The sequence below is a fragment of the Salvelinus sp. IW2-2015 genome, linkage group LG5, assembly GCF_002910315.2.
Source record: "Salvelinus sp. IW2-2015 linkage group LG5, ASM291031v2, whole genome shotgun sequence".
In the NCBI taxonomy this organism is placed as follows: Eukaryota; Metazoa; Chordata; class Actinopteri; order Salmoniformes; family Salmonidae; genus Salvelinus; species Salvelinus sp. IW2-2015.
Genome location: NC_036844.1, coordinates 1,638,862 through 1,662,481, shown reverse-complemented (window position 1 = coordinate 1,662,481; position 23,620 = coordinate 1,638,862). Strand labels below are relative to the sequence as shown.

At 42.9% G+C, this 23,620-nt stretch overlaps 2 protein-coding genes across 3 annotated transcripts in view; one reads left to right on the top strand and one right to left on the bottom strand.

Moving 5' to 3' along the window:
• LOC111963777 (spectrin alpha chain, non-erythrocytic 1) overlaps positions 1-15,007 on the top strand; it is a 40,711-nt gene extending 25,704 nt beyond the window's left edge. Inside the window, exons 24-45 of one of the 2 annotated variants that reach the window (XM_023987280.1) lie at positions 46-243; positions 805-1,055; positions 1,309-1,471; positions 2,327-2,341; positions 5,470-5,601; positions 5,863-6,000; positions 6,457-6,561; positions 6,949-7,157; positions 7,301-7,543; positions 7,774-8,005; positions 8,182-8,341; positions 8,495-8,571; positions 8,705-8,914; positions 9,014-9,310; positions 9,537-9,649; positions 10,347-10,364; positions 12,426-12,480; positions 12,573-12,769; positions 12,921-12,974; positions 13,159-13,305; positions 14,233-14,380; positions 14,627-15,007. In XM_023987280.1, coding sequence (XP_023843048.1) covers positions 46-243; positions 805-1,055; positions 1,309-1,471; positions 2,327-2,341; positions 5,470-5,601; positions 5,863-6,000; positions 6,457-6,561; positions 6,949-7,157; positions 7,301-7,543; positions 7,774-8,005; positions 8,182-8,341; positions 8,495-8,571; positions 8,705-8,914; positions 9,014-9,310; positions 9,537-9,649; positions 10,347-10,364; positions 12,426-12,480; positions 12,573-12,769; positions 12,921-12,974; positions 13,159-13,305; positions 14,233-14,380; positions 14,627-14,752 — 3,288 coding nt within the window. In that variant the 3' untranslated portion in view covers positions 14,753-15,007. The remainder of the gene's footprint in view (positions 1-45; positions 244-804; positions 1,056-1,308; positions 1,472-2,326; positions 2,342-5,469; positions 5,602-5,862; positions 6,001-6,456; positions 6,562-6,948; positions 7,158-7,300; positions 7,544-7,773; positions 8,006-8,181; positions 8,342-8,494; positions 8,572-8,704; positions 8,915-9,013; positions 9,311-9,536; positions 9,650-10,346; positions 10,365-12,425; positions 12,481-12,572; positions 12,770-12,920; positions 12,975-13,158; positions 13,306-14,232; positions 14,381-14,626) is intronic. The other variant, XM_023987281.1, reaches the window with a different exon arrangement.
• A 4,152-nt stretch (positions 15,008-19,159) lies between these two features.
• Positions 19,160-22,876, bottom strand: LOC111963776 (protein SET). Its single transcript, XM_023987279.3, has 8 exons — positions 22,637-22,876; positions 21,648-21,705; positions 21,410-21,552; positions 21,112-21,215; positions 20,911-21,024; positions 20,593-20,763; positions 20,061-20,186; positions 19,160-19,880 (listed from the first exon to the last, which is right to left on the bottom strand). The coding sequence occupies exons 1-8, from the start codon at positions 22,704-22,706 to the stop codon at positions 19,860-19,862; spliced, it is 807 nt and encodes a 268-aa protein (XP_023843047.1). The 5' UTR covers positions 22,707-22,876; the 3' UTR covers positions 19,160-19,859.
• Between the last annotated feature and the right edge of the window lie 744 nt (positions 22,877-23,620).

The following is a 23,620-nucleotide window of genomic DNA, read 5'->3' as shown; positions in this document are numbered from 1 at the left end:
CCAATATACACCTGTAATCTTACCATCCTCTCTCCCTCTTTCCAGGAGCACCGTACTGAGATCGACGCCCGTGCGGGCACCTTCCAGGCCTTTGAGCAGTTTGGCCAGCAGCTGTTGGCACGCGGCCACTACGCCAGTCCGGAGATCCAGCAGAAGCTGGAGGCCCTGGACCACGAGAGGGCCGACCTGGAGAAGGCCTGGGTCCAGAGACGCATGATGCTCGACCAGTGCCTGGAGCTCCAGGTTGGAGACAAACATGCGCGCGCACACAGACACAGACAGACACATTCATTCAATCATTAACACTGTAGAACAAACTATGAAATGGTGCTTGGCTCCATACAGGGACACAGCACACACACCAAGCTCGCAAATCGGCAATGTTTGACCGTAATTGAACTATAACTTAATTTAAGTAAATGAAATTACACAGCATAAAACCTCAATAAAAATATATTTTTTAAATGATGCAGTCTTAGAAACCCCCCTGTTGCTTACCTTCTGGGGCACGAAAGGGTGGCAGATCATTCCTTAAGCCTTGCAAAAACAAACACCTCGTCTCAGTGGCTTTTGGTTATTTAAACTTAAGGACATGTTGGTGTGTCTACGTTAGTTTAGGTTCCTTTGCTCCAGACTTGACAGTGTGCCTTTGATGAACTAGGCCTAATCTAGTTTGTGTGCTGCCAACCCATGGAATAAAAGTGTAATAATTATACTACACACAACCTCGAGACGACGTCAATTACTAGCCTAGCCAGTATACAACTTATCCTAGTGAGTAATATCTCTCCTCTCCTCCCTCAGCTGTTCAACCGTGACTGTGAGCAGGCTGAGAACTGGATGGCAGCGCGCGAGGCCTTCCTGGCCAGCGACGACAAGGGCGACTCCCTGGACAGCGTGGAGGCCCTCATCAAGAAACACGAGGACTTTGACAAGGCCATCAATGTGCAGGAGGAGAAGATCGCTGCCCTGCAGTCCTTTGCTGACCAGCTGGTCGGCGCTGACCACTACGCCAAGCCTGAGATCTTCAAACGTCGCAACGAAGTCCTGGACAGGTCACTCTAGCTTTCTCTTTAGATGACCATCTGTGCAACTTTGCATGTGCGTATCTGTTAGCGTTATTCCGTTACCATGGAATTGGCCACTGAGACTTTAAAATATATGGTTTGTTAAACTTTGAAATCAATTGTTTTTGTTTGGCATACTTTTTAAAGTCTCGGCGTAATTCCATTACCATGGAATTGCCATAGTGTAACTGCCTGCCCTAGTGTAACTGTGCCTGCCTGCGTTTGTCCTCCCGGTCTGTAGGTGGCGCCGTCTGAAGGCCCAGATGATTGAGAAGCGTTCCAAGCTGGGCGAGTCCCAGACCCTGCAGCAGTTCAGCCGTGATGTGGATGAGATTGAGGCCTGGATCAGCGAGAAGCTGCAGACGGCCACCGACGAGTCCTACAAGGACCCCACCAACATCCAGGTACAGGATTGGCTAAGATAATCACAATGACGGGCTCCATCCTTGGAGTTTCAAGGCTGAACCATAGATATGGATTGTGGGCACACTTGCCACAAAAGACAGATAGCAATCGGTAGCGCCATGGAGGGCATTCAGCATGGGACGTACACCCTCTAACCATCTCTATGGGCTTCCCCTAAGCCCCCTAACCACTGATCTAGGGTCAGTTTACCCTAACCCATAACCATTAGTAGGATAACAAATATCTGATCCTCTGTCAGTGGTTAGGGGCAACTTTTTTACTTAAAAAAAWAAAATCTTGTCAGATGAAATACTTTGACTTGATCAAAAGATCATGATCAAATAATGACTTGAAACACCCTTTTTTCAGAATTTCTGGTGACCCCACCCCATATCTAATGGTTTAACCTTAAAATTGATAAATGTCGATTTTTACATCAACGAATAACCTTGAATTCATAATTAAAACCAATAAATACATTTACTCAAAAAAAAACAAAAAAAAAAGATCTTTCTCAAACATTTGTATGTTGCCATAATTCTGTACTGTAATAAAAAAAAAAAAATGTTGGCAACCCCACTGTAATTCCTCCACAACCTGGCCTATAAGGCATTTTATTTTGGTTTCAAAAGATGGTAAACCGATTTTGGGGGAGGGTGGGTGAGTGTTTTGTTAATATAAGTTAAATTACATCTAACTTGTCAGTGGTTTCAATACTGCAGTTTAATACTGTGTAAATGTATTGTTGCTCCCTGTTAATGACTACAATGCCCCCTTACCTGTACCTACTGAACCAACCCCCATGTGTGTCTATATGGGACTGAATCTCTCCTCTGTTTTTGTCTCGTTTATAGTTGTCCAAGCTGCTGGTAAGTTGAGTAGTGTGTCTGCTAAACTAACACCCAAAGTAGGTTTTCTGTCGCCTTGTCTGTTGTAGACACGTGTGTAGAATGCCATCCCGTATTTTACGTGTTCATCTGCACTCGCAAGTGCCCGCTTTTTTTTGTTGTTGTATGGGTTTCATACATGTCTTCATTTTACCCCATCTTGTGCCATCAATGCACATGTTTGTATATGACTGCAGTTGTTTCCATTTTAGCAAATGTCACTTCTTTTTGTTGCTGGTTGTGGCTTCTATATTTTTTTTTGTTTGTCTGGGGTTAGGTCATCTTCAAACTTGCTCCACATATTGTTGCTTAAAAAAAAAAAAAAAAAAAAATTGTCCTATAAATCTTGCCAAATGTATTTAGACATGAGAAAGAGAGAGATTGATGTGCCTTGCCTTTTTGTAAGCTCGCCGCATTCATGGTTGTAACCAAAAACCACACTTTAGCCGCAAACACAGTGACATCGAGGATAGCGCCGACACCTCGCATAAGTGTTTGTCTGCTCTCTACCTCTCTCAATCTCCAGTTATGTAAAAACAAAGTGTGGAATTAGTTTTTAAAAGACCCTCTCATCTGGTAGGTATCTTCAAAAACATATTTTGTCGCGGCCCCGTTGTGGATCCGTTCCATCTCCATTTTGTTTGTCACCTTGGTGTGTCTTGTCCGACACATTGTCTGTCCTCATTTGGTGGTGTTTTTTTTTTACCTTGTCAGAATTACATGGCCAGTATTGAATAGAGGAGAATCATAGCCAATTTTGAGTCCTTGAGAGACTTTTTACAACTGGAAAATGTAGCATTGGTTTCATCAACTGCATACACGTATCAACTGCGTTTTGGCCATTTGCTGGTGGAAAGTTACTTTAGGACATCATACATGACAATGACATTAATGCATGCTAATAGTTAACTAACGAGATAACCAGCCAAAACCACACTTTTTTTGAACTGGCTATCTAGTTAGTCTGTTTTACCTGCTGAGCAATTTACTCTCTAGCGTGCTTTTTCTCTCCTGTGGCAACGGCCCACTAGCACACACCATTACTTTTTCATGATTTTCATTGCTGACCAAAAATGATCTATAACTGGGCAAATAACTCACTAGCTATTATTATCAACAAATGTGCAAACGCATCTAAGCTCGCTTTGATCTCAAAAACATATCTCGTGAATGCATGATTGAAAGACTGCTCGTGCCTGTCAATGCAGGCCTACAATAATTATACTCCAATGCGATCTGCAGAGATTGGGAGGACAATGAGCAAAACATCGTATCCAGTTATGATCAGAGTAGCCTAATTGTTTGATATTGTGACTTTTTTAATTTATTTTTTCTGTATTTTTTTATACTTGTTCAAACTGAAATCTATAATCTGCTAGTCCAACATTTTATTTTACTTGCCCCAGGCAAGCGGACAAGCGTTAATGTCGAGCCCTGCATAATCAATAGCCCCAAATAGGAGATATTCACTCTCCAGTCACAAACATAAACATGTGTGAAAAAGGACTGACACTTATGAAGCGTATTGTAAAAAGTGCCATTCTAATATATACAGTGCCTTCGGAAAGTATTCAGACCCCTTGACTTTCTCCACATTGTTACTTTACAGCCTTATTATAAAATGAATTAAAAAAAATATATATATAATCCTCAGCAATCTACACACAATACCCCATAATGATGAAGTGAAATAGGTTTTTAGAAATGTTTGCAAATTTATTACAAATAAAATAAACCAGGCCCTGTATTCAGACCCTCTGCTAACAGACTCAAAATTGAACTCAGGTGCATGTATCCTTGATGTTTCTGCAACTTGATTTGAGTCCACCTGTGGTAAATTCAATTGATTGGACATGATTTGGAATTGCACACACCTGTCTATATAAGGTCCCACAGTTGTCAGAGCAAAAACCAATTCAAAGTAATTGTCCGTAGAGCTCTGAGACARGATTGTGTCGAGGCACAGATCTGGGGAAGGGTACCAAAGCATTACTGCAGCATCGAAGGTCCCCAAGAACACAGTGGCCTTAATCATTCTTAAATTGAAGAAGTTTGGAACCACCAAGACTCTTCCTAGAGCCGGCCAAACTGAGCGATCGGGGAGAAAGGCCTTGGTCAGGGAGGTGACCAAGAACCCGATGGTCACTCTGACATAGCTCTAGAGTTCCTCTGTGGAGATGGGAGAACCTTCCAGAAGGACAACCATTTCTGCAGCACGCTACCAATCAGGCCTTTATGGTAGAGTGGCCAGACGCAAGGACTGTGAGACTAGTCAGGATCGAGGCAAAGGTGAACGGAACAAAGTACAGAGAGATCCTTGATGAAAACCTGCTATGGAGCGCTCAGGACATCAGACTGGGGCGAAAGTTAACCTTCCAACAGGACAACAACCCTAAGCACACATCCAAGACAACGCACGAATGGCTCCGGGACAAGTCTCAATGTCCTTGAGTGGCCCAGCCAGAGCCCGGACTTGAACCCGAACGAACATCTCTGGAGAGACCTGAAAATAGCTGTGCAGTAACGCTCCCCATCCAACCTGACAGAACTTGAGAGGATCTGCAGAGAAGAATGGGAGAAACTCCCTAAATACAGGTGTGCCAAGCTTGTGGTGTCATACCCAAGAAGACTCAAGGTTGTAATTGCTGCCAAAGGTGCTTCATCAAAGTACTGAATAAAGGGTCTGAATACTTATGTAAATGTTGAAATAAAATAAAAAATGTTTTGTTTTGTCATTATGGGGTGTTGTGTGTAGATTGATGAGCGGGGGGAAAAAACAATTGAATCCATTGAAGAATAAGGCTGTAACGTAACAAAGTGGTAAAAGTCAAGGTGTCTGAATACTTTCCAAATTCACTGTATACTTTGCCTCTTTATTTGAATGCACTTATTCTATAGAAGAGCATCTGCTAAATGACTAAATTGCCTTTTCAATTGTACATCAACCCTTACCAAACACGTATCTAAGTAGCCTACCGGATTGTGTTTTCACACAATCCAAGGGAAGATGTCACCCATCCAGCACCAACCCACTGGCTCTCTATACACCATGGTTCTCACTCCCTTGTTCTCCCCCGTCTCTTCCCTCCTTCCCCTGCCTGCGCTCACAGAGTAAGCACCAGAAGCACCAGGCCTTTGAGGCAGAGCTGCACGCCAACGCAGACCGCATCCGTGGGGTCATTGACACAGGAAACGCCCTCATCCAGAGAGGGGCCTGCGCCGGCAGTGAGGACGCAGTTCAGGTACCCACACAGTTTTTAAACATCTTACTTGTCCTATACACACATTATAATTGTAAGTATAAAAATGTTCTTTACATACAAAGCCACTTCAAGAACAAAAGCCTTTGAGAAAAACACGGTGATCACATTGCAAACAAATGTTAAATACATTATCTTTCTATGCCATTCAAGCAACGTGAACTGATTATTGCCTAGTTCAACATCTACTGTTTTTGTCAGTAGTTCAAAACAGGGTATCAAACCTGTGCATGTGTTCTTTAGTCGCGTCTCGGTGCCCTGGATGAGCAGTGGCAGTTCCTGGTGAACAAGTCAGCAGAGAAGAGCCAGAAGCTCAAGGAAGCCAACAAGCAGCAGAACTTCAACACTGGCATCAAGGACTTTGACTTCTGGCTATCTGAGGTAAAAACAAATGAGAATAAAATAATTAAAAAATCTAGATGTAAAAATTTGATCACTTTTGTGAAAGGTTCCCATCCACCACACAATTCTCAAAAGTTAAAGATGCTGATATTTGGTTTATCATGAAATCATGTACTGAAAACCCTGATGTTTAATAGGATTTATCTGAGACCTGCACAGATAGTCAGTAAGATTAGAAAAGGAGAGGTTTGATTTGCTGAACAGACACCCAAAAAGACCACCTCTGAGTTTGTTTCCAGCCATTTAGTTAATGTTAGACGGATTTTAAATGGGCTTAAAATAGTTGGATTTGACACGTTAACTTGTTCACCTTGTGCTATTGAAAAAATAAAAGATGCTGAGAAATAATTTTGGGGAAAATGCTCTCTGAAAACAAAGACGATGAACTACCGTTCACTAAATTATTTTTGTTTCCTCTCTTGTTTTTCTCTGCAGGTCGAGGCCCTTCTTGCGTCTGAAGACTATGGCAAAGACCTGGCCTCAGTCAACAACCTGCTGAAGAAACACCAGCTTCTGGAAGCCGACATCTCTGCTCATGAGGTAATGTATCCTATGTCCACATATCTCACTGTTGAACTACAGCCACCACCATCATGGGACTGAGCTTCTTCAGTTGGACCAGGGGAAGGCCTCGTCTGAAAATGGCTGAATGATAGTCTGGCCTCAGCTGGGGTCCTTGATGTACTTAATGTGAGAAATGCTATATGTGAAATCCGTTATCTATACACTTCCGTGTTAAATGATAACTGGCTGAAGGTGACACTGCCTCAGTTTGGTTCGACATTGAAACCTCTGGTCAAGCGTCGCCTATTGAACTTATCATTCTTACATAACGTCTGTCTTTTAATGTTTTTTGTACAAATCACTAACGATATCCACCAGTACGGGCTTGTGCTTTGCGTTGAATGTCTTTCCGTCTGTATACAGGATCGCCTGAAGGACCTGAACGGCCAGGCCGACAGTCTAACGGCCAGCACAGCCTTCGACCCCACCCAGGTCAAGGACAAGCGCAACGCCGTCAACGGACGCTTCGCCAAGATCAAGAGCATGGCTGCCGGCCGCCGCGCCAAGCTCAACGAGTCTCACCGCCTGCACCAGTTCTTCAGGGACCTGGACGATGAGGAGTCTTGGATAAAGTAAGAGCGCCCCCTGGAGTTGTGGAGGAATGGATGCAAGACAATGTCTTGGAGGGTTGTTGGTGTTGAGACATTGAGGTAAATTACTAACACACTCGCTCTCTTTTTTTCTTTCTCTCTTCGTCTCTTTAATCCCCATTCAGAGAAAAGAAATTGCTAGTGAGTTCGGAAGACTATGGACGTGATTTGACAGGAGTGCAGAATCTGAGGAAGAAACACAAGAGGCTGGAGGCTGAGCTGGGGGCCCACGAGCCAGCCATCCAGTCTGTGCAGGACACTGGGAAGAAGCTGTCTGATGACAACACCATCGGCCAGGAGGAGATAGAGCAGAGGCTGGGCCAGTTTGAGGAGCACTGGACGGAGCTGAAGGACCTGGCTGCAGCAAGGTGAGACTGGACACACACACAGGTACATTTTGATACACATACACTAACACACACACATTCTGACTAACGCGCACACATTCTGACACACACATTCTGATACTATCGCAATACTGGTATCGTCCCAGCACAATCTGATACAAACACAAATGAACATGCACACCACACACAGGTGAAACACCATTATCTTAGGCATTCATTGATAATGTTTTTTTTTTTGTATGTGTGATCAGGGGACAGAGGCTGGAGGAGTCGCTGGAATACCAGCAGTTTGTTGCGAATGTTGAAGAGGAGGAAGCCTGGATTAACGAGAAGCTGAATCTGGTGGGAAGCGAAGACTACGGGGATACCCTGGCCGCCGTGCAGGGCCTGTTGAAGAAGCATGAGGCGTTTGAGACTGACTTCACCGTGCACAGGGACAGAGTGAATGATGTGTGTTCCAACGGAGACGAGCTCATCAACAAGGTACGTCTCAGCCAAACACGGACCGTACAAATTATATGTTATGACTAAGAGACCAGGTACCAACTGAACGTGTTGACACTTTTTTTTAAACAATTTACACTTTCACTAGACTGGCTGTTGTCCCAGACTGATTTTAAATGCATATTGTGTTTTCTGTGTCCCTGTCCCTCAATTAGAACAACCACCACGTGGACAGCATCTCAGCCAAGATGACGTCCCTGCGGGGCAAGGTGTCTGAGCTGGAGAGGGCCGCTGCCATGAGGAAAGCCAAGCTGGACGAGAACTCTGCCTTCCTGCAGTTCAACTGGAAGGCCGACGTKGTGGAGTCCTGGATCGGTACGCGAGGGGGGGTTCTCAACAATACTGTTGTGTTGAGTCTTTAAGCTCATCAGTCTCTTGAGGGTGAACTAACTCGAAGTCTTCACAAAAGATGAAAGGATGTGTGTTTGAGTGCATCATTCAATCTGTACGGTCTGGTTGTTTGTGCAGGTGAGAAGGAGAACAGCCTGAAGACTGATGACTACGGACGAGATCTCTCCTCTGTGCAGACGTTGCTCACTAAGCAGGTACGGTGTAGCAATGTGTATCTCCCAAATGAGTGATGCCACGGCCGCCATTTTCTGCCAGAAAGCTCACCACGCATCACCTAGACACATTCTCCCGTGCCTCATGTTCCTTCTTCCCTCCTCGGGTCTACAGGAGACGTTTGACGCTGGTCTTCAGGCCTTCCAGCAGGAGGGCATAACCAACATCACGGCCCTCAAGGACCAGCTGCTGGCGGCCAAGCACGTCCAGTCCAAGGCCATTGAGGCCCGCCACGCCGCCCTCATGAAGCGCTGGAACCAGCTGCTAGACAACTCACAGGCTCGCAAGAAGAAGCTGCTGGAGGCCCAGGATCACTTCAGGAAGGTAGGATATCTTAATGACTACAATTCATAGATTTTTAACATTGGTGTTCATATTATGGTCCATCAAACCTCACTGAATCGAACCCCCCCCCCCCCCCAGGTGGAAGACCTGTTCCTGACCTTTGCCAAGAAGGCATCGGCCTTCAATAGCTGGTTTGAGAATGCAGAGGAGGACCTGACGGACCCGGTGCGCTGCAACTCGCTGGAGGAGATCCGGGCTCTGCGCGACGCCCACGAGGCCTTCCGCTCGTCGCTGAGCTCGGCGCAGGCCGACTTCAACCAGCTGGCCGAGCTGGACCGGCAGATTAAGAGTTACCAGGTGGTGTCCAACCCCTACACCTGGTTCACCATGGAGGCCCTGGAGGAGACCTGGAGAAACCTGCAGAAGATCATCAAGGTGATGAGGGAAGAGGGGTGGGAGGTAGCCTGGTCCCAGATCTGTTTGTGCTGTATCGCCAACAGGGTGGGAAATTAACACTTGTCAAATGTGGGTAGATTTTCAGTAGCCACTTTGGCGGGTGATCACATAGAGCATTTGGGAAACTTTTATTTTAATACAGGGGGGAATCTGCATTTTGTCTGGGAAGCACTTCATCCATTCATCCATCCATCCATCTATATAGGAACGAGAGCTAGAGTTGCAGAAGGAGCAGAGGAGGCAGGAGGAGAACGACAAGCTGCGGCAGGAGTTTGCGCAGCATGCCAACGCATTCCACCAGTGGCTGCAGGAGACCAGGTAGRGTCTGGATCTGTTGTGCTAGGAAGGCAGTGCACTCGCCATTTGATATATTGGTATATTCTAGGAATAGGATGGGAGACTGTTAATATCATTCCATTTTAAAATCCAAATAAATGTACATGCATCACCTTACCCAATAAGAAATCAATGGAGCTACCTGGACTTTAAATGTGCATGCSCTCAGAAATGTATGTCCTGTCTTTCTCTGCCACTGTTGTTCTCTGGCCATAGAGAACATGGTGCTATTCATCGGAGCGACGAGTGAACAGTTGCAGATAGATTTGTATGAAACTGACGTGATACTCTACTCCACCAGAGACATTTTTTTTTGTCTATTGTACACAACACACTTCTGTCTGCAATGCTCTGAATGTTTTTCCTCACTGAATAGGCCACAGGCAAAGCATGATTTGTGTATTTTGGGTTGTGGGTGGATGGGGAGCACTGTTACAACTTCTACACAACCACACAAGTGATCTGTGAATGTTTCAAACTGAAAACGGATCGTACTGAGGATGTACCTGTGCTCACACTGTATTTCTGTGTGTGTTAGAGGGCAATCACGCAATGACCATTGTGTCCCTGCCTAGTGTTTCTAACCATTGTCTCTTTCTCTCCCCCCCACACCCCTTTCCCACTTTTTCCCTCTCTTGCTGCTACCTCGCTGATGCTTGGGAATCACTTCGCTTATCAGGACATATCTTCTGGATGGGTTAATATCACATTTTATTGTCTCGTGTGTGTGTGTGTGTGTGTGTGTGTGTGTGTGTGTGGGGTCAAATCAATATAATGCGAAGATGATGAAATCAAGATCTGAAAGATGGGTAGATTGGAGTGATGGCGCTTTCCACAAATCAGGTTTGTTGATGAGCCACTGCAGGTTTGGTATCAAGTCGGTGGCAAAATGTTGCATCATACATGTTGTTTACATAGAACCACCAGGTAACTGTCACCACGTGAAGAAATTGAAGGTAAAACTGGACCACTTTCACTTTAGGGAATCTATATTTTGTGTATGCCTTGTCCTTTTTTGTAAAATGTTTTCATCTTTGAATAATTTCCTTGTGTATGGTGCTCCCTTTTCTTATCTATTATTATTTACTCTCTTTTTATATCCTCCTTCTCTGAATAGCATAGCTTATCGACGGGTTGTCCGTGTCTTTCAGTATGAAGTCAGTGATGATCTTTCCGAAAGGTCTTTTCCTTTCTCCTTTTTCTCCTATCATTACTTCCATCATGCACTCTGGATTGCGTGTCTTCATGCTCTTTTAAAACCCACCATTTGGGCTCGGTGTGCTCAGTTTCATCTCTACTAACTTGACTGCAATGTAGCTCGCTGAAACGAAGATCAACCTCATTGGTCTGCATACTCTTTTCAAGTCTGACTACATTGAGCACTGTTTTTAAAGGAGTGACTTTCACCTACTTTTGGGGATTTTTTTTATTTCACCAAATTCAGGGGTGGAAACTGCAAAACGTGTTTTTGGACACTACTTGAAACATTAATTTCTTTCTGAGCTGAATTTGTTACTTCATTCGCAACAGATTCAGAGTAAAATGTTGTTTCCAGCCCTGTGCACTGTAGCCCTAACCTCCATGGTATAGATTACCACAGCTATCAGTTGGCTTCTTTGGCATGGATTGATTGGCTTTGTGCAAAGGCCAGTGTATTTTGGGATTTCTTGTAGTTTTTCTTCGTACTTTTTGAGTCATTTTCCCACCATTTGAGGTAAGTCCAGTGACATTTCTAGGGAAATGGATGGCTTTGAACATTTTGAGTGTAAGGAAACGGTTGTTCTTTTTACTACTGTTTTGTACTTCTGTTTCCCTACTTTTTTTAATTTACCAAATGTTTCCAGCCTTATGTTCTCTGAAATTTGAAGATGGTTTCATAAAAACATTTACTTTGCTTCTTTACAAAAGTCATCGGTTATTTGTTTCAATTAGTAAATTACAAGATTTGTTTGGAATCTCTTGAAACGCCACTGGTATATTCAAATGTATGAATTTGATCTTATTCATAGAGTAGGAATGAAGTTGGATCTGTGGTTAAGAACCCAAGGGTTCCTACCAGTGGTGGAAAAAGTACTCAATTGTCATACTTGAGTAAAAGTAAAGATATATATTTTTTATAGAAAATGACTCAAGTGAAAGTCACCCAGTAAAATACGACTTGAGTAAAAGTCTAAAAGTGTTGAGTTTTAAATATACTTAAGTATCAGAAGTAAATTCAATTGCTAAATATACTTAAGTATCAAAAGTAAAAGTATAAACCATTTCAAATTCCTTATATTAAGCAATCCAGACGACACAAATGTATTTTTTTTTACGAATAGCCAGGGGCACACTCCAACACTCAGACATAATTTACAAACCAAGCATTTGTGTTTAGTGAGTCCGCCAGATCAGAGGCAGTAGGGATGACCAGGGATGTTCTCTTGTGAATTGGACCATTTTCCTGTCAAAATGTAACAAGTACTTTTGGGTGTCAGGGGAAAATGTATGGAGGAAAAAGTACATTATTTTTATTTTTGAATGTAGTAAAGTAAAGTACAGATACCCAAAATAAATCTACTTAAGTAGTACTTTATTTTTACTTAAGTACTTTACACTACTGGTTCCTACTACCAAATTGGTGCGTGTGCATTTGTCTGAGACTGCGTGTGTGACTGACTGGATCACCTGATCTTGATGGCTATGGCATGTTGTTTATCCCAATATTTCATCAGCCTAGAATTCTCCTCTCCCCTGACACTTGTGTATATATATCTAGGTCCTGTATGGTAGAAGAGTCCGGAACCTTGGAATCACAGCTTGAGGCAACCAAGGTAAGAAAGAAACCCTTGTCATTTATGCTGTAGACAATCATTTTGGCGATTTCATTGCATAGCCTCACCTGTGTGTCACTCGCACTCTGTAGCGTAAGCACCAGGAGATCCGGGCCATGCGCAGCCAGCTGAAGAAGATAGAGGACTTGGGAGCGGCCATGGAGGAAGCCCTGATCCTGGACAACAAGTACACAGAACACAGCACGGTGGGCCTGGCCCAGCAGTGGGACCAGCTAGACCAACTAGGCATGAGGATGCAGCACAACCTGGAGCAGCAGATCCAGGCTAGGTCAGAGAGAGGGAGACGCACACACACACACAAAAACATTCTTAYACACTACACTCCCATGTTGATAGCCCTTATAGATGTTCAAGCAGTAAACCTATTTTGGCCAAAGCGTTCCTTCATTCCTAATCTGGTCATATCTGTTTCACTGCAGGAACACCACTGGAGTGACAGAGGATGCCCTGAAGGAGTTCAGCATGATGTTCAAGTGAGTGGCGGCCATTTTCACTGTACCTTTTGGTCATACCAAGTAGCTTAGGTGAAGGAACAAGACAGTGTAGGGGGGAAAAGGAGCTTGCAAGGCTGAAATGCAAAGAAGCTCTCCCTTTGCGCTTAGTTAGGTGAAGGAACTTAATAACCTCAACCATTTTCTCTTTCCCTTTGCTCCCCAGGCATTTTGACAAAGAGAAGTCTGGCCGTTTAAACCATCAGGAGTTCAAGTCGTGTCTGCGCTCGCTGGGTTACGACCTGCCAATGGTGGAAGAGGGAGAACCAGACCCCGAGTTTGAGTCCATCCTCGACACGGTCGATCCCAACAGGTCAGGAACCCGAGCTCTATTCAGATTCAGTCAACTTTACTTGGGGGTTTTCATCAAGCCAATCACTTGTTGGAATACTATTTGAAAAACTATTATTTTGTTCGATAAATTCCGTCGTTATATCTCCAAAATGTCCATTTATTTGGCGCGTTTGATTCAGAAAAACACTGGTTCCAACTCGCGCAACATCTAATAAGTTACCTGTAATCTTGATCCAAACATTTCAAACAACTTTCCTAATACAACTTTAGGTATTTTTTTACGTAAATAATCAATCAAATTTAAGACGGGATAAACTGTGTTCAATACCGGACGAAAACAAAGTGGAGCGAGCTTTCAGGTCGCGCTCCCCAATCACAACAGTACACTAGACTCGACCCTCGTTCTGAACAGCCGTACTTCTTTATTACTCAAAAGAAAAACATCAACCAATTTCTAAAGACTGTTGATATCCAGTGGAAGCGATAGGAACTGCAAGCAAGTGCCTTAGAAATCTAGATCCACATCGAAAACACTGTCACCTCAACAAACAAAAAAATCCTGGATGGTTTGTGCTCGGGGTTTCGCCTGTCAAATAAGTTCTGTTATACTCAGACATAATTCTAACAGTTTTAGAAACTTTAGAGTGTTTTCTATCCAAATCTACCAATTATATGCATATCCTAGCTTCTGGGCCTGAGTAGCAGGCAGTTTACTTTGGGAACGCTTTTCATACAAAATTCAGAATGCTGCCCCCTATCCTAAAAAAGTTCAACCTTCCCAAGAATGTTACTTTATTATTACTCAGAATGGGTGTGTTAGTGGTTTTGATATTTCTTTGATTCTTTGGGTTGTGGTTTTGATATTTCTTTGATTCTTTGGGTTATGGCTTCCTTTCTTCTGCTGCTTTATTATGGCTAACTGGTTTTGTGTGTGTGTGTGTTCCAGGGATGGCAACGTGTCCTTGCAGGAGTACATGGCTTTCATGATCAGCCGCGAAACAGAGAACGTAAAGTCCAGCGAGGAGATTGAGAGCGCCTTCCGAGCCCTCAGCGTCGATGCCAAGCCCTACGTCACCAAGGAGGAGCTCTACCAGGTACTTATACGTCAACCTTCCTTACACCACATTCTGACTCCAGGCTGTTTCTCAGTCACAGTGGCTATGGAAAAGAGGCTATTGAATAGGACCAGCATATTCATTATGAATATGAGCTGCAGCCATAAAAGTTGTGCATTTATAAATGGCTCTTAAATAACTTAAAAGTGCATAAAACCTCTGAGTGAAGAAATACCTGCCCATCTCCTAACTTACAATCTCTTCTTGTTGCTCCCCTTTTTTTAGAACCTGAGCAAGGAACAGGCAGACTACTGCATCTCGCACATGAAGCCCTACCTAGACAGCAAGGGCCGGGAAATGCCCTCTGCCTTCGACTTTGTTGAATTCACCCGCTCGCTTTTCGTCAACTGATCCCTTGCCTGCCAGTAACCAATCGGGATGCGTTTGCCGCACACACACAAATACACGTCTGAAACGGCATGATTCTGACACTTGAATACTCCATAGTTATATCTCTCACTCTTTGTGCTTCGCTGCCTAGTGAATCTGTCTGCATTTGAATGTTTTAGTGCTTTCGCTGGATTTAATAACCCATAGACGGTCTGCTGTAACATCACAATAAGGACTGTTGTGTGCTTAATAAACGCTACTGGTTAGAACTGGAAACGTCTTCTCTGTACCTTTTTATTACAACATGAATTCACTTTTGTTTTAGTTCAGTGTAACAACCAATGGAGATCTGAATAACCAGTCTTCAGTACCTATGAAGTAATAAATAAATACACATTTTGATGTTTCACCATCTCAAAAGCATTTTAACTCATTTAACCAGGAAAAGCCCATTGAGACCCAGTCTCTTTTTCAAGGGAGACCTGGCCAAGAAGGCAGAAACAATCAAACATGATCCAGCCTAAAAAAAAACATTTACACTATTCCATCAAAAAAATGTATTCATTCAGTGGCACTAACATATCTAGTTGTAGACTATTCCATGCCTCTGGTGCACAAGACGAGAACGCAGTCTTGCCTAATACTGTAAATGTCCTGGGGAATATAAGCAACCAGCTAGCAGACCGGGTATGGTAACTGCTGGTGGTGAAGGAGACCAGACCACCGAGGGAGTTTACCCAAAAGGGTTTTGTAGATGAACGTGTACAAATGTAGCTTTCTGTGCATATAAAGTGAAGTCCAACCCACCACTTGGTACAAGGTGCAATGGTGGGTGAGTGACTTGGCATTTGTAATAAAGCGCAAGGATGCATGATAAACAGTCCAGTCTCTGTAAGACAGCCCACCTGCATATACAACAAGTCACCATATTCAATTAGAGAGAAAAGTGGCCCGAACAAGCTTCCTAGTCATAAGTGGGAAGCAAGCCTTATTACGAAAATAAAAACCCAAATTCAATTTAAGCTTCTTCACAAGATTATCCATATGAACTTTAAAGGACAACTTGTCATCCAACCGTACACCTAGGTATTTATAGGATGACACTTTTTCAATGGATAAGCCATCAGATGTGACAATGCTAACCTTCTCTGGCTGAGTGCGAGCTCTGGTAAAGGTCATGAATTTTTGTTTTTTACATTCAAGACCAGTTTGAGACCATAAAGGGAGGCCTGCAGTGACTGAAAAGCAGTCTGGAGCTCTTCAACAGCCTGAACCAGAGAAGGAGAATATATGACTACCAGCTGTACATAGATGCAACTTTGACGGTTGTATCCCATTTCCCAGATCCGTAATAAAAATTGAGAACACAGGAGCTAAAATGGAACCCTGGGGCACACCTCTATTAATCTCAAGAAAGCTAGATTTACGATTGTCAGCATATACACATTGTGTTCTGTCAGAAAGAGATCTCCTAAGCCAATTTACTGACCCTTCACAGAGACCAATGTTACTGAGTCTAGCTAGCAACCATTCATGRTCAATTGAATCAAATGCATTTGATAAAACAAATAGAGCAGCACAATGCTGCTTTTAAGATGCCATTTGCCTCCTAATCGAATGAATTCAGAGTAATTTAGCTTGTGCAGGACATCAGCGAGTTAAGTGCGCAAAAACAACTTTACTGAGACAGAAAATAAACATAACAAATAAAATCACTTAGGTTTAGCTCGGTCTTTCTCCTCTGCTGTGGCTTGGTGTCGGTCTCTCCCGCGGTATGCCACCGTGCTCCTTTTATTTGGCCTCCACGGGCACTTTCCTCTAATTACCTCCACTTAGAGCTGTCCGTGTCGGGGTGCCCAGCTCCCGTATTCCCAGCAGAGGGAGCCAACGTCGCCTCACGTACCTCCCCTCTATTACCATCCCCCGGGGTAGACCTCCTGGGATACCACAATACGTTCACTTTAACCAACAACTGCCCGAGTTACACCAGGAACGCACAATCCCTCCATCAGTGCTCAGACTGTCCGCAATAGGCTGGGAAGGCTGGACCGAGGGCTTGTAGGCCTGTTGTAAGGCAGGTCCTCACCAGACATCACCGGTAACAAAGTCACCTATGGGCACAAACACAGTCGCTGGACCAGACAGGACTGTGACGAGTCACAGTTTTGTCTCACCAGGGGTGATGGTCGGAATCATGTTTATCGTCAAAGGAAAGAGCGTTACACCGAGGCATGTACTCTGAAACGGGATCGATTTGGAGGTGGAGGGTCCGTCATGGTCTGTGGCGGTGTGTCACAGCATCATCGGACTTAGCTTGTTGTCATTGCAGGCAATCTCAGCGCTGTGCGTTACAGGGAAGACATCCTCCTCCCTCATGTGGTACCCTTCCTGCAGGCTCATCCTGACATGACCCTCCAGCATGACAATGCTACCAGCCATACTGCTTGTTCTGTGTGTGATTTCCTGCAAGACAGGAATGTCAGTGTTCTGCCATGGCCAGCAGAGCCTGGATCTCAATCCCATTGAGCACGTCTGGGACCTGTTGGATCGGACAGAAATGTCTGGGAACTTGCAGGTGCCTTGGTGGAAGAGTGGAGTAACATCTCACAGCAAGAACTGACAAATCTGGTGCAGTCCATGAGGAGGAGATGCACTGCAGTACTTAATGCAGCTGGTGGCCACACCAGATACTGACTGTTACTTTTGATTTTGACACATTGTTCAGGGACACATTATTCAATTTCTGTTAGTCACGTCTGTGGAACTTGTTCAGTTTGTCTGTTGTTGAATCTTATGTTCATACAAATATTTACACGTTAAGTGTAAATAAACGGTTGACTGAGAGGTTTCTTTTTTTTTTGCTGAGTTTATGAACTGTAACTCAGCATAATTGTTGCATGTTGTGTTTATATTTTAATTCAGTACATATATCCTATATAAAGGGAGAAGCTTAGGCCTAACCCCAGAGATAGATATATGCCGGTGGCATGCTATGACTCCAACATGCATTTCTTTGTCAGATGGCTACTGCGTCTACTATACAGATATAGACGTACAGAAGGAGGGTAAATTCATTAATTTTCTATCCGAATATTTTGTATAAAGATAAGCATAATATTGTTAGATTATAGGAGTAACTCTGATAGGCTAGAAACAGTCTTCCTCACCTCAAGCTCAACTGTCGGAGTCAGTTGGAGCACCGGGGCACAATGCCTTCATATCATAGGCTGCATTAGCTAAAGCTTAATAATAGCCACACCATACCCTCACAAACTTTTCTAAACTTTATTAGGGTAATATAAAAAGTCAAGCCATTGTTTATAGGGAAAATACGAGCAGAAGAGCAAACGTAAACCAGGGAAAAAACACAATACCCCCGTGTCCCCCCAGAAAACACACCCCCTCAAAGCAAAAAATAAATAAAATAAGTTTAACCCTCTATTCTGGACCCCCCCAGTAAATATTTTTTTGTAGACAAAGATCCTATTGAAAATGAATGATCCCCCATTCAAACCCAGTATTAAAGGTACCCTTTAAAGTGGACAAACTGGCTGTCTCATAACTATAAAATAATGCTTGAAATTGCATTGCATGATCTTGAAAATATATGATTATCAGTAGAAGGTTCTGGACAGTCAGTCACATAATACAACACATTAGTTGAGACAAGCTGCCCCTGTATGGAGAATATGTTGTGGGGTTAAAGTTCACCATGTTACAACTTGATGTTAGATGGTTCCTCACCCTGAAAATAGTCTGAGCCATGAAAAACTGTAATCCATAGTACAGTTCTTTAAACAGCCATTGCTAACTTCTGCAGCCGCTAGCAACACAAAAAAATCAGTGGAAGTGATGGGGGCATGTTAATAATTTTTGGTTAAAATGGCCAGATGACCTTTAACAAACCAAATCTGAAGTTGATTTAAAACATTTTATACATGCTCACATGCCCCACATCACCCACATATTTTTTTGTTGCTAGTGGTAGCTAATGTTAGATGAAGTTTGTAATGGCGTTTTAAAAGAAAACTGGGTGAGGAACCATCCAACATCAAGTTGTAATAGTGAACTTCCCATTTAAGGACCTGGCTCAAGGGCCCAAACGGTAGGGTCAACTTTAAGCCACAGGTCCAACGTTCTTAGCCACTAGGCTACCTACCACCCAATTCTTTCCCGATGAGCGTAAAGTTGATATTTTACTCCTACACAACACAAATTGTCGATACGCTCAGACACTACCCTACGCATGAATGTATTACATTTATTTATAGTTACAAAGCAATTGGTACACTTAAATGTTAACATGAACAGTTTTCCAGTAGAAAAGGCGGAGAAGAACACCAGTGTAGATTCCATATGAGATTATACATGGTCTTTATTTTCTCTATAAATAACCTGTTAATTAGCCAAGCTCAAAATTACAAGAGGAAATTTTGTTTTGTTTTTATTAAAAATTTAATTTTTCAAACCTCATGGGTGTCTGTAAAACATTACAATGAAAAGTCAATCAACAAACCCAAATGTGTCAAATGCCCATTCGACCCACCAAACCCCATTTAACTGTCTACAATAACTGTGTCATACCAAGATATCGACCCCAAAACATTTACAACAGTTGACAGGAAGAAGCTGATGCTTTCCATTAGTACAACACATGACGAAGAAAAAAAGCTGTCAACTCCAGGAGGCCCCCCAAACGCTGCGTTAAAGAAAATGTATATATATTTTTTAAAAAGTGTCTAGAGATGCTATTATCACTGCACCATGACTCCTCTTTATTCAACTCACAACTTTAACAGAAACCTTATTTATATATCATACATATATAAATTGCTATTAGAAATTATTTGTCTATATGACGACGTGCAGAATGCCAGTACTTTTATTTTATTTGTCTTCGGAGACACGTGTAGTAGTTATGACAGAGATTGCCACTAGCTTTCTGATGTGGGCATGGCCTGGAAATTAACGCATCTATAGACATGGTATGGACAGGCGGACACTTGTAGAACAGGAGAGCACAAAATACAAAAATAAAATGAAAACAAATATTCTTGCTCCCAAGGGTTGAAGGATGATTGAAAGGAAAGAACAGGGAATGGTGTAGGTTGGAATGTTCCTTTCAACCTTAATCATCCTCGCCATCATCCTGTAGAAGAGACACACATTTACTCGCATGCCTATAAAGACTAACATTCCAGACAAGTGGCAGACACACCTTACATTACAAGTGGCAGTCTTCCACTACATAAACATTTATAAAAAAGGCAGGGACAGTTTTACAATTGTGGGATTTTTTTTTTAAGGGGGTGACTGAAATCTACCATACCTCTCCATCCTCTTCATCATCTTCCTCGCCTTCATCCTCATCTCCTTCCTCATCGATGTCTTCCAAGCCCTCTTCGTCATCATCATCGTCGTCGCCTTCCCCTTCCTCGTCATCCATGTCAGGGACCTGGTAGAGTTGAGAGATGATATTAATGAGTTCCAAACACAGCACAAACTAACAACGATGTAGGCATGAGCTGATCTTCAGTTTGGAATTGAGGCATCCAGTTGAGATGTCTAGGTGGCTGGATATGGTTGTCAGTCATGTTCATTTGAACCCTATTTTAATATCTATGGTCATTCTATACACTACATTTCTGAAATGACCCTCAACACCATTTATTTATTTAAAAAAATATATAAAAAAATCACCTATTACAGATCACCCTTTGGTCTAATTCCATGGCCCTAATGCAAATATATTTTGGATAACTAAGAAACACAGTGAATACTTTACCTGGCCTACCAGAGCAAGACTAGGTTGACACCATGGGAGTCAACAAAGAACTATAGACAATAGCATGGAATCATACCAGGTAATACTGTAACGGGTTGGGCCAGATGTCATCCTTGACGACCTCTCCTAGTTCGTCTGCCCCTGCGTCGGAGTGATCTGTGAACCAGGTAAAGAAGCTCTCTGGTTCTTCGTGTTGCCTCTTCTTACCCGCTTTGTTTGGCGTTTGGCTGGCACGCTTCGTCAAGTCCTGAGATCAAAGGAAAACACAAAATAATCACAAGCAGCAACACCATACATTTTGCTTTGATTTCCTGCAGCATGACATACAGCAATTGAAATGTACATTTTGTTTTATAGACCATTTACTTTTTAGGTTGCAGATGTGTAAACATACCTTTCCAGCCTTCCATTTGATTTCAGTTGACTTTGAAGATGGGTCCCCACTTTCATTCAAGTGAAACTCTTTGGAGAGAATTTTGTTCTCAAAGTACGGGTTCTCATCGAAGTACTGAGAAATAAACCAAGAACCTGGTTAACTAATGCACTGTTCTGTTTATATAACATGCACAATTCCTACGAAGCTTAAAATACTCACAAAATCTATTCTGTAACCCGACTTGATGTCCTCAAACTCAGTCACCTCCACCCTGGTAAGGTAATGAAGTGCCTCCTCATCCTCCTCACCAAGAAGGGCTGAAACTGACAACACGAATACAACCATAGAACGTTTGTCAGTGGACAGCAGAAGTTTGTATACCAACAGCTTAACCATCAGACTGCGATAATGATGGTTGGTGGGCAACAAAAATGTGTGTGCAGAATCCCACCATGTACAATAAGTCTTCATTCGTCAAGAACATGAAGTAGTAAAAGAGTATAATATCTGCATTTACCTTGTGGATGGTTAACAAATGTTGTGACCCAGAAGTTGGGGATTTTTGCTATGAGTTCTGACCGCTTCTGGAAGAATGGCTGGCGTAATTTATTGTACTTCTGCTCTACTTTTAAAATCTCCTCACTGGCCTGTTCGTTCAATCTAAAGGGGAGAAAATCATGCAAAAAAATATACTTAAGATTATAGTCATAGGGTACAAGGGCAGTCTTGAAAATGTGTGAGGATAATGAACTCACCTGTCAATTTCATTCTGTACTTCGTCAATGTGTTCAATAGCTTCCTGTTGCTCTTTTTCTGAAGAGAGATGAAATTCCGTCTTAATTTTGTTCAAAGACAATGACTAATTTGGATGTGTAGAAAATATTGCTGGCTGTAAATAAACAGTGTAAACACGCAATCTGTCTGGTACATAAAAACTTCAGCATGAGGTACCCATGAGATAAGTAGCTAAGCATACCAACATATTTCGTAGTATCTTGAGCTATCAAGAAGTTAGCTCGCTAGCTAAGGTAGCCAAAGCACTGATGCAGCTTCCTGCAGTTTCTCAAGGCCGCGTGGTTTGAATGAAGGGGGGCCGCACGCTTGGGACTGTTTTCGCCCCTCGCCGACAGCCTGTTACATTCTAGCGGATGATACTAGTATTTTAATAACGCAATATTTAGCTGTTATCTTTAATTCCGTGCCCGTCCTAATACTGCAATTTCTTGATTTATTTCCATTCCTGTGTGCAAACCGCAATGGCGGAGCAACAATGAATGTTGGGCCTCACGAAAACAAACGTTATCTAGTTAGCGCATTTGTTAGTTTACTAACTGGCTAGTTCGTAAACAACTCACGTTAGATAACAAAAAAAACGTGTACAACAATGTAACATGTACAATGTAGTTAACCTTAACAAGTTAGTTACTTTAATTTGTAAGTAAACGCGCGAATCCCTCCCAAACATGCGTGGCACAATGAGCTTGTGCAAAGCACAACATGGCCTCCAACGTTGTAACGTTAGCATAGCGGGCTAGTCAGTAAGCTAACGTTAGGTCGCAGATCCATTCTCACTAGTCCTGTGCGAGCAATCAAAATTATTTGGCTAAAACCTTAATCAAGAAGCATTTCGTTTCAGGCTAACTAAACGAGTGATAGCTAAAACAAATGAATACGCCATGGCTATTGCCAGATAAAAACAACTGAAAATGGCGTTGTAACATTACAGGAGGCCGCCATTTCTTACCGGAGGTCTCGTCCGCTCCATCATGATTCGAGTTCTCCTTTCTACCGACTTTCGCCGCCGAGGCTGACATGATTTTCGAACACCTTAGATGTTTGAGACAGAATATATATTCCCAGTTGTTCAGATGTCTCCTCGGGAAAGAGAAAAGTTACGTTCCACCTTCAATGGTGGAGAGTGCGAATAACGCGCGTGTCGTGAACAAGAGAGGCTTTGCTCATGCACACACACCCTTGCCAGAACGCGCCTTCCGAAAGTAGGGGGRAAAAACTCCGCCCCAGACAGAACGGGTAATCGCATAATTTCCACTCGAGGAAGTGTTTACCGGTTTCCACTAGTTACAACAGCCAAAATTGTCTAGATCATAAACATTTATGAAAACAAAAATGTAGGGTTAGGTATAAGGTTAGAAGTGAGGTTAAGGTTAGACTACTAATAAACTGGGTTTATTACTGTAATTACCGGGCTAGATCACAAAGGAACAATTGTCCAGACAGAGGCTTGAGTTTACGAATTGACGGTTTATTAACCCAAYTTTACACAGGCTACTGTTTGGCCGTTGCCCACGCCAAATAAATGAATGATACCCCACAAACCAGCCGTGACCTTCTATTGTGAAACTCAGACGTAAGAGGAAGAACAATGGCTAAATCTGATCTTAACTTCCAATAGCAGGTTGATTGGCATGTCGGACCCCGTGAACACTGGGTACTGGTAAGTACAACACAACCAACTAATAGCCTAACACATAACACACAGCTGTCTGTGCGGGTCGCTACATTACTTTGTTGCTGGGTGTCCAACTTGGTGTCTGCACTGCTGTAATTCAACTTGTGGACCTGGCCAGAGTGGAAGTGTTGTTTAGAAATCTCAGATGGCGGGTTTCTTCAAAAAACATCAACAAACTTTGATATATCAAGATGAGGACACTGCTCTCAGATAAAGAGTATCCCACTTTTTACAAGCATGTTGAGGCCAGAGATAGCC

Bases quoted from the DNA above. Each gene is read 5' to 3' on its own strand.
- LOC111963776 (XM_023987279.3), bottom strand. From the start codon at position 22,706: ATGTCAGCCTCGGCGGCGAAAGTCGGTAGAAAGGAGAACTCGAATCAT. The intron at 21,553-21,647 runs GTGAGTTCATTA...TCTCCCCTTTAG, and splicing joins GTACAGAATGAAATTGACAG to ATTGAACGAACAGGCCAGTG. The intron at 20,764-20,910 runs GTATGTTTACAC...CTTTGATCTCAG, and splicing joins TCAAATGGAAGGCTGGAAAG to GACTTGACGAAGCGTGCCAG.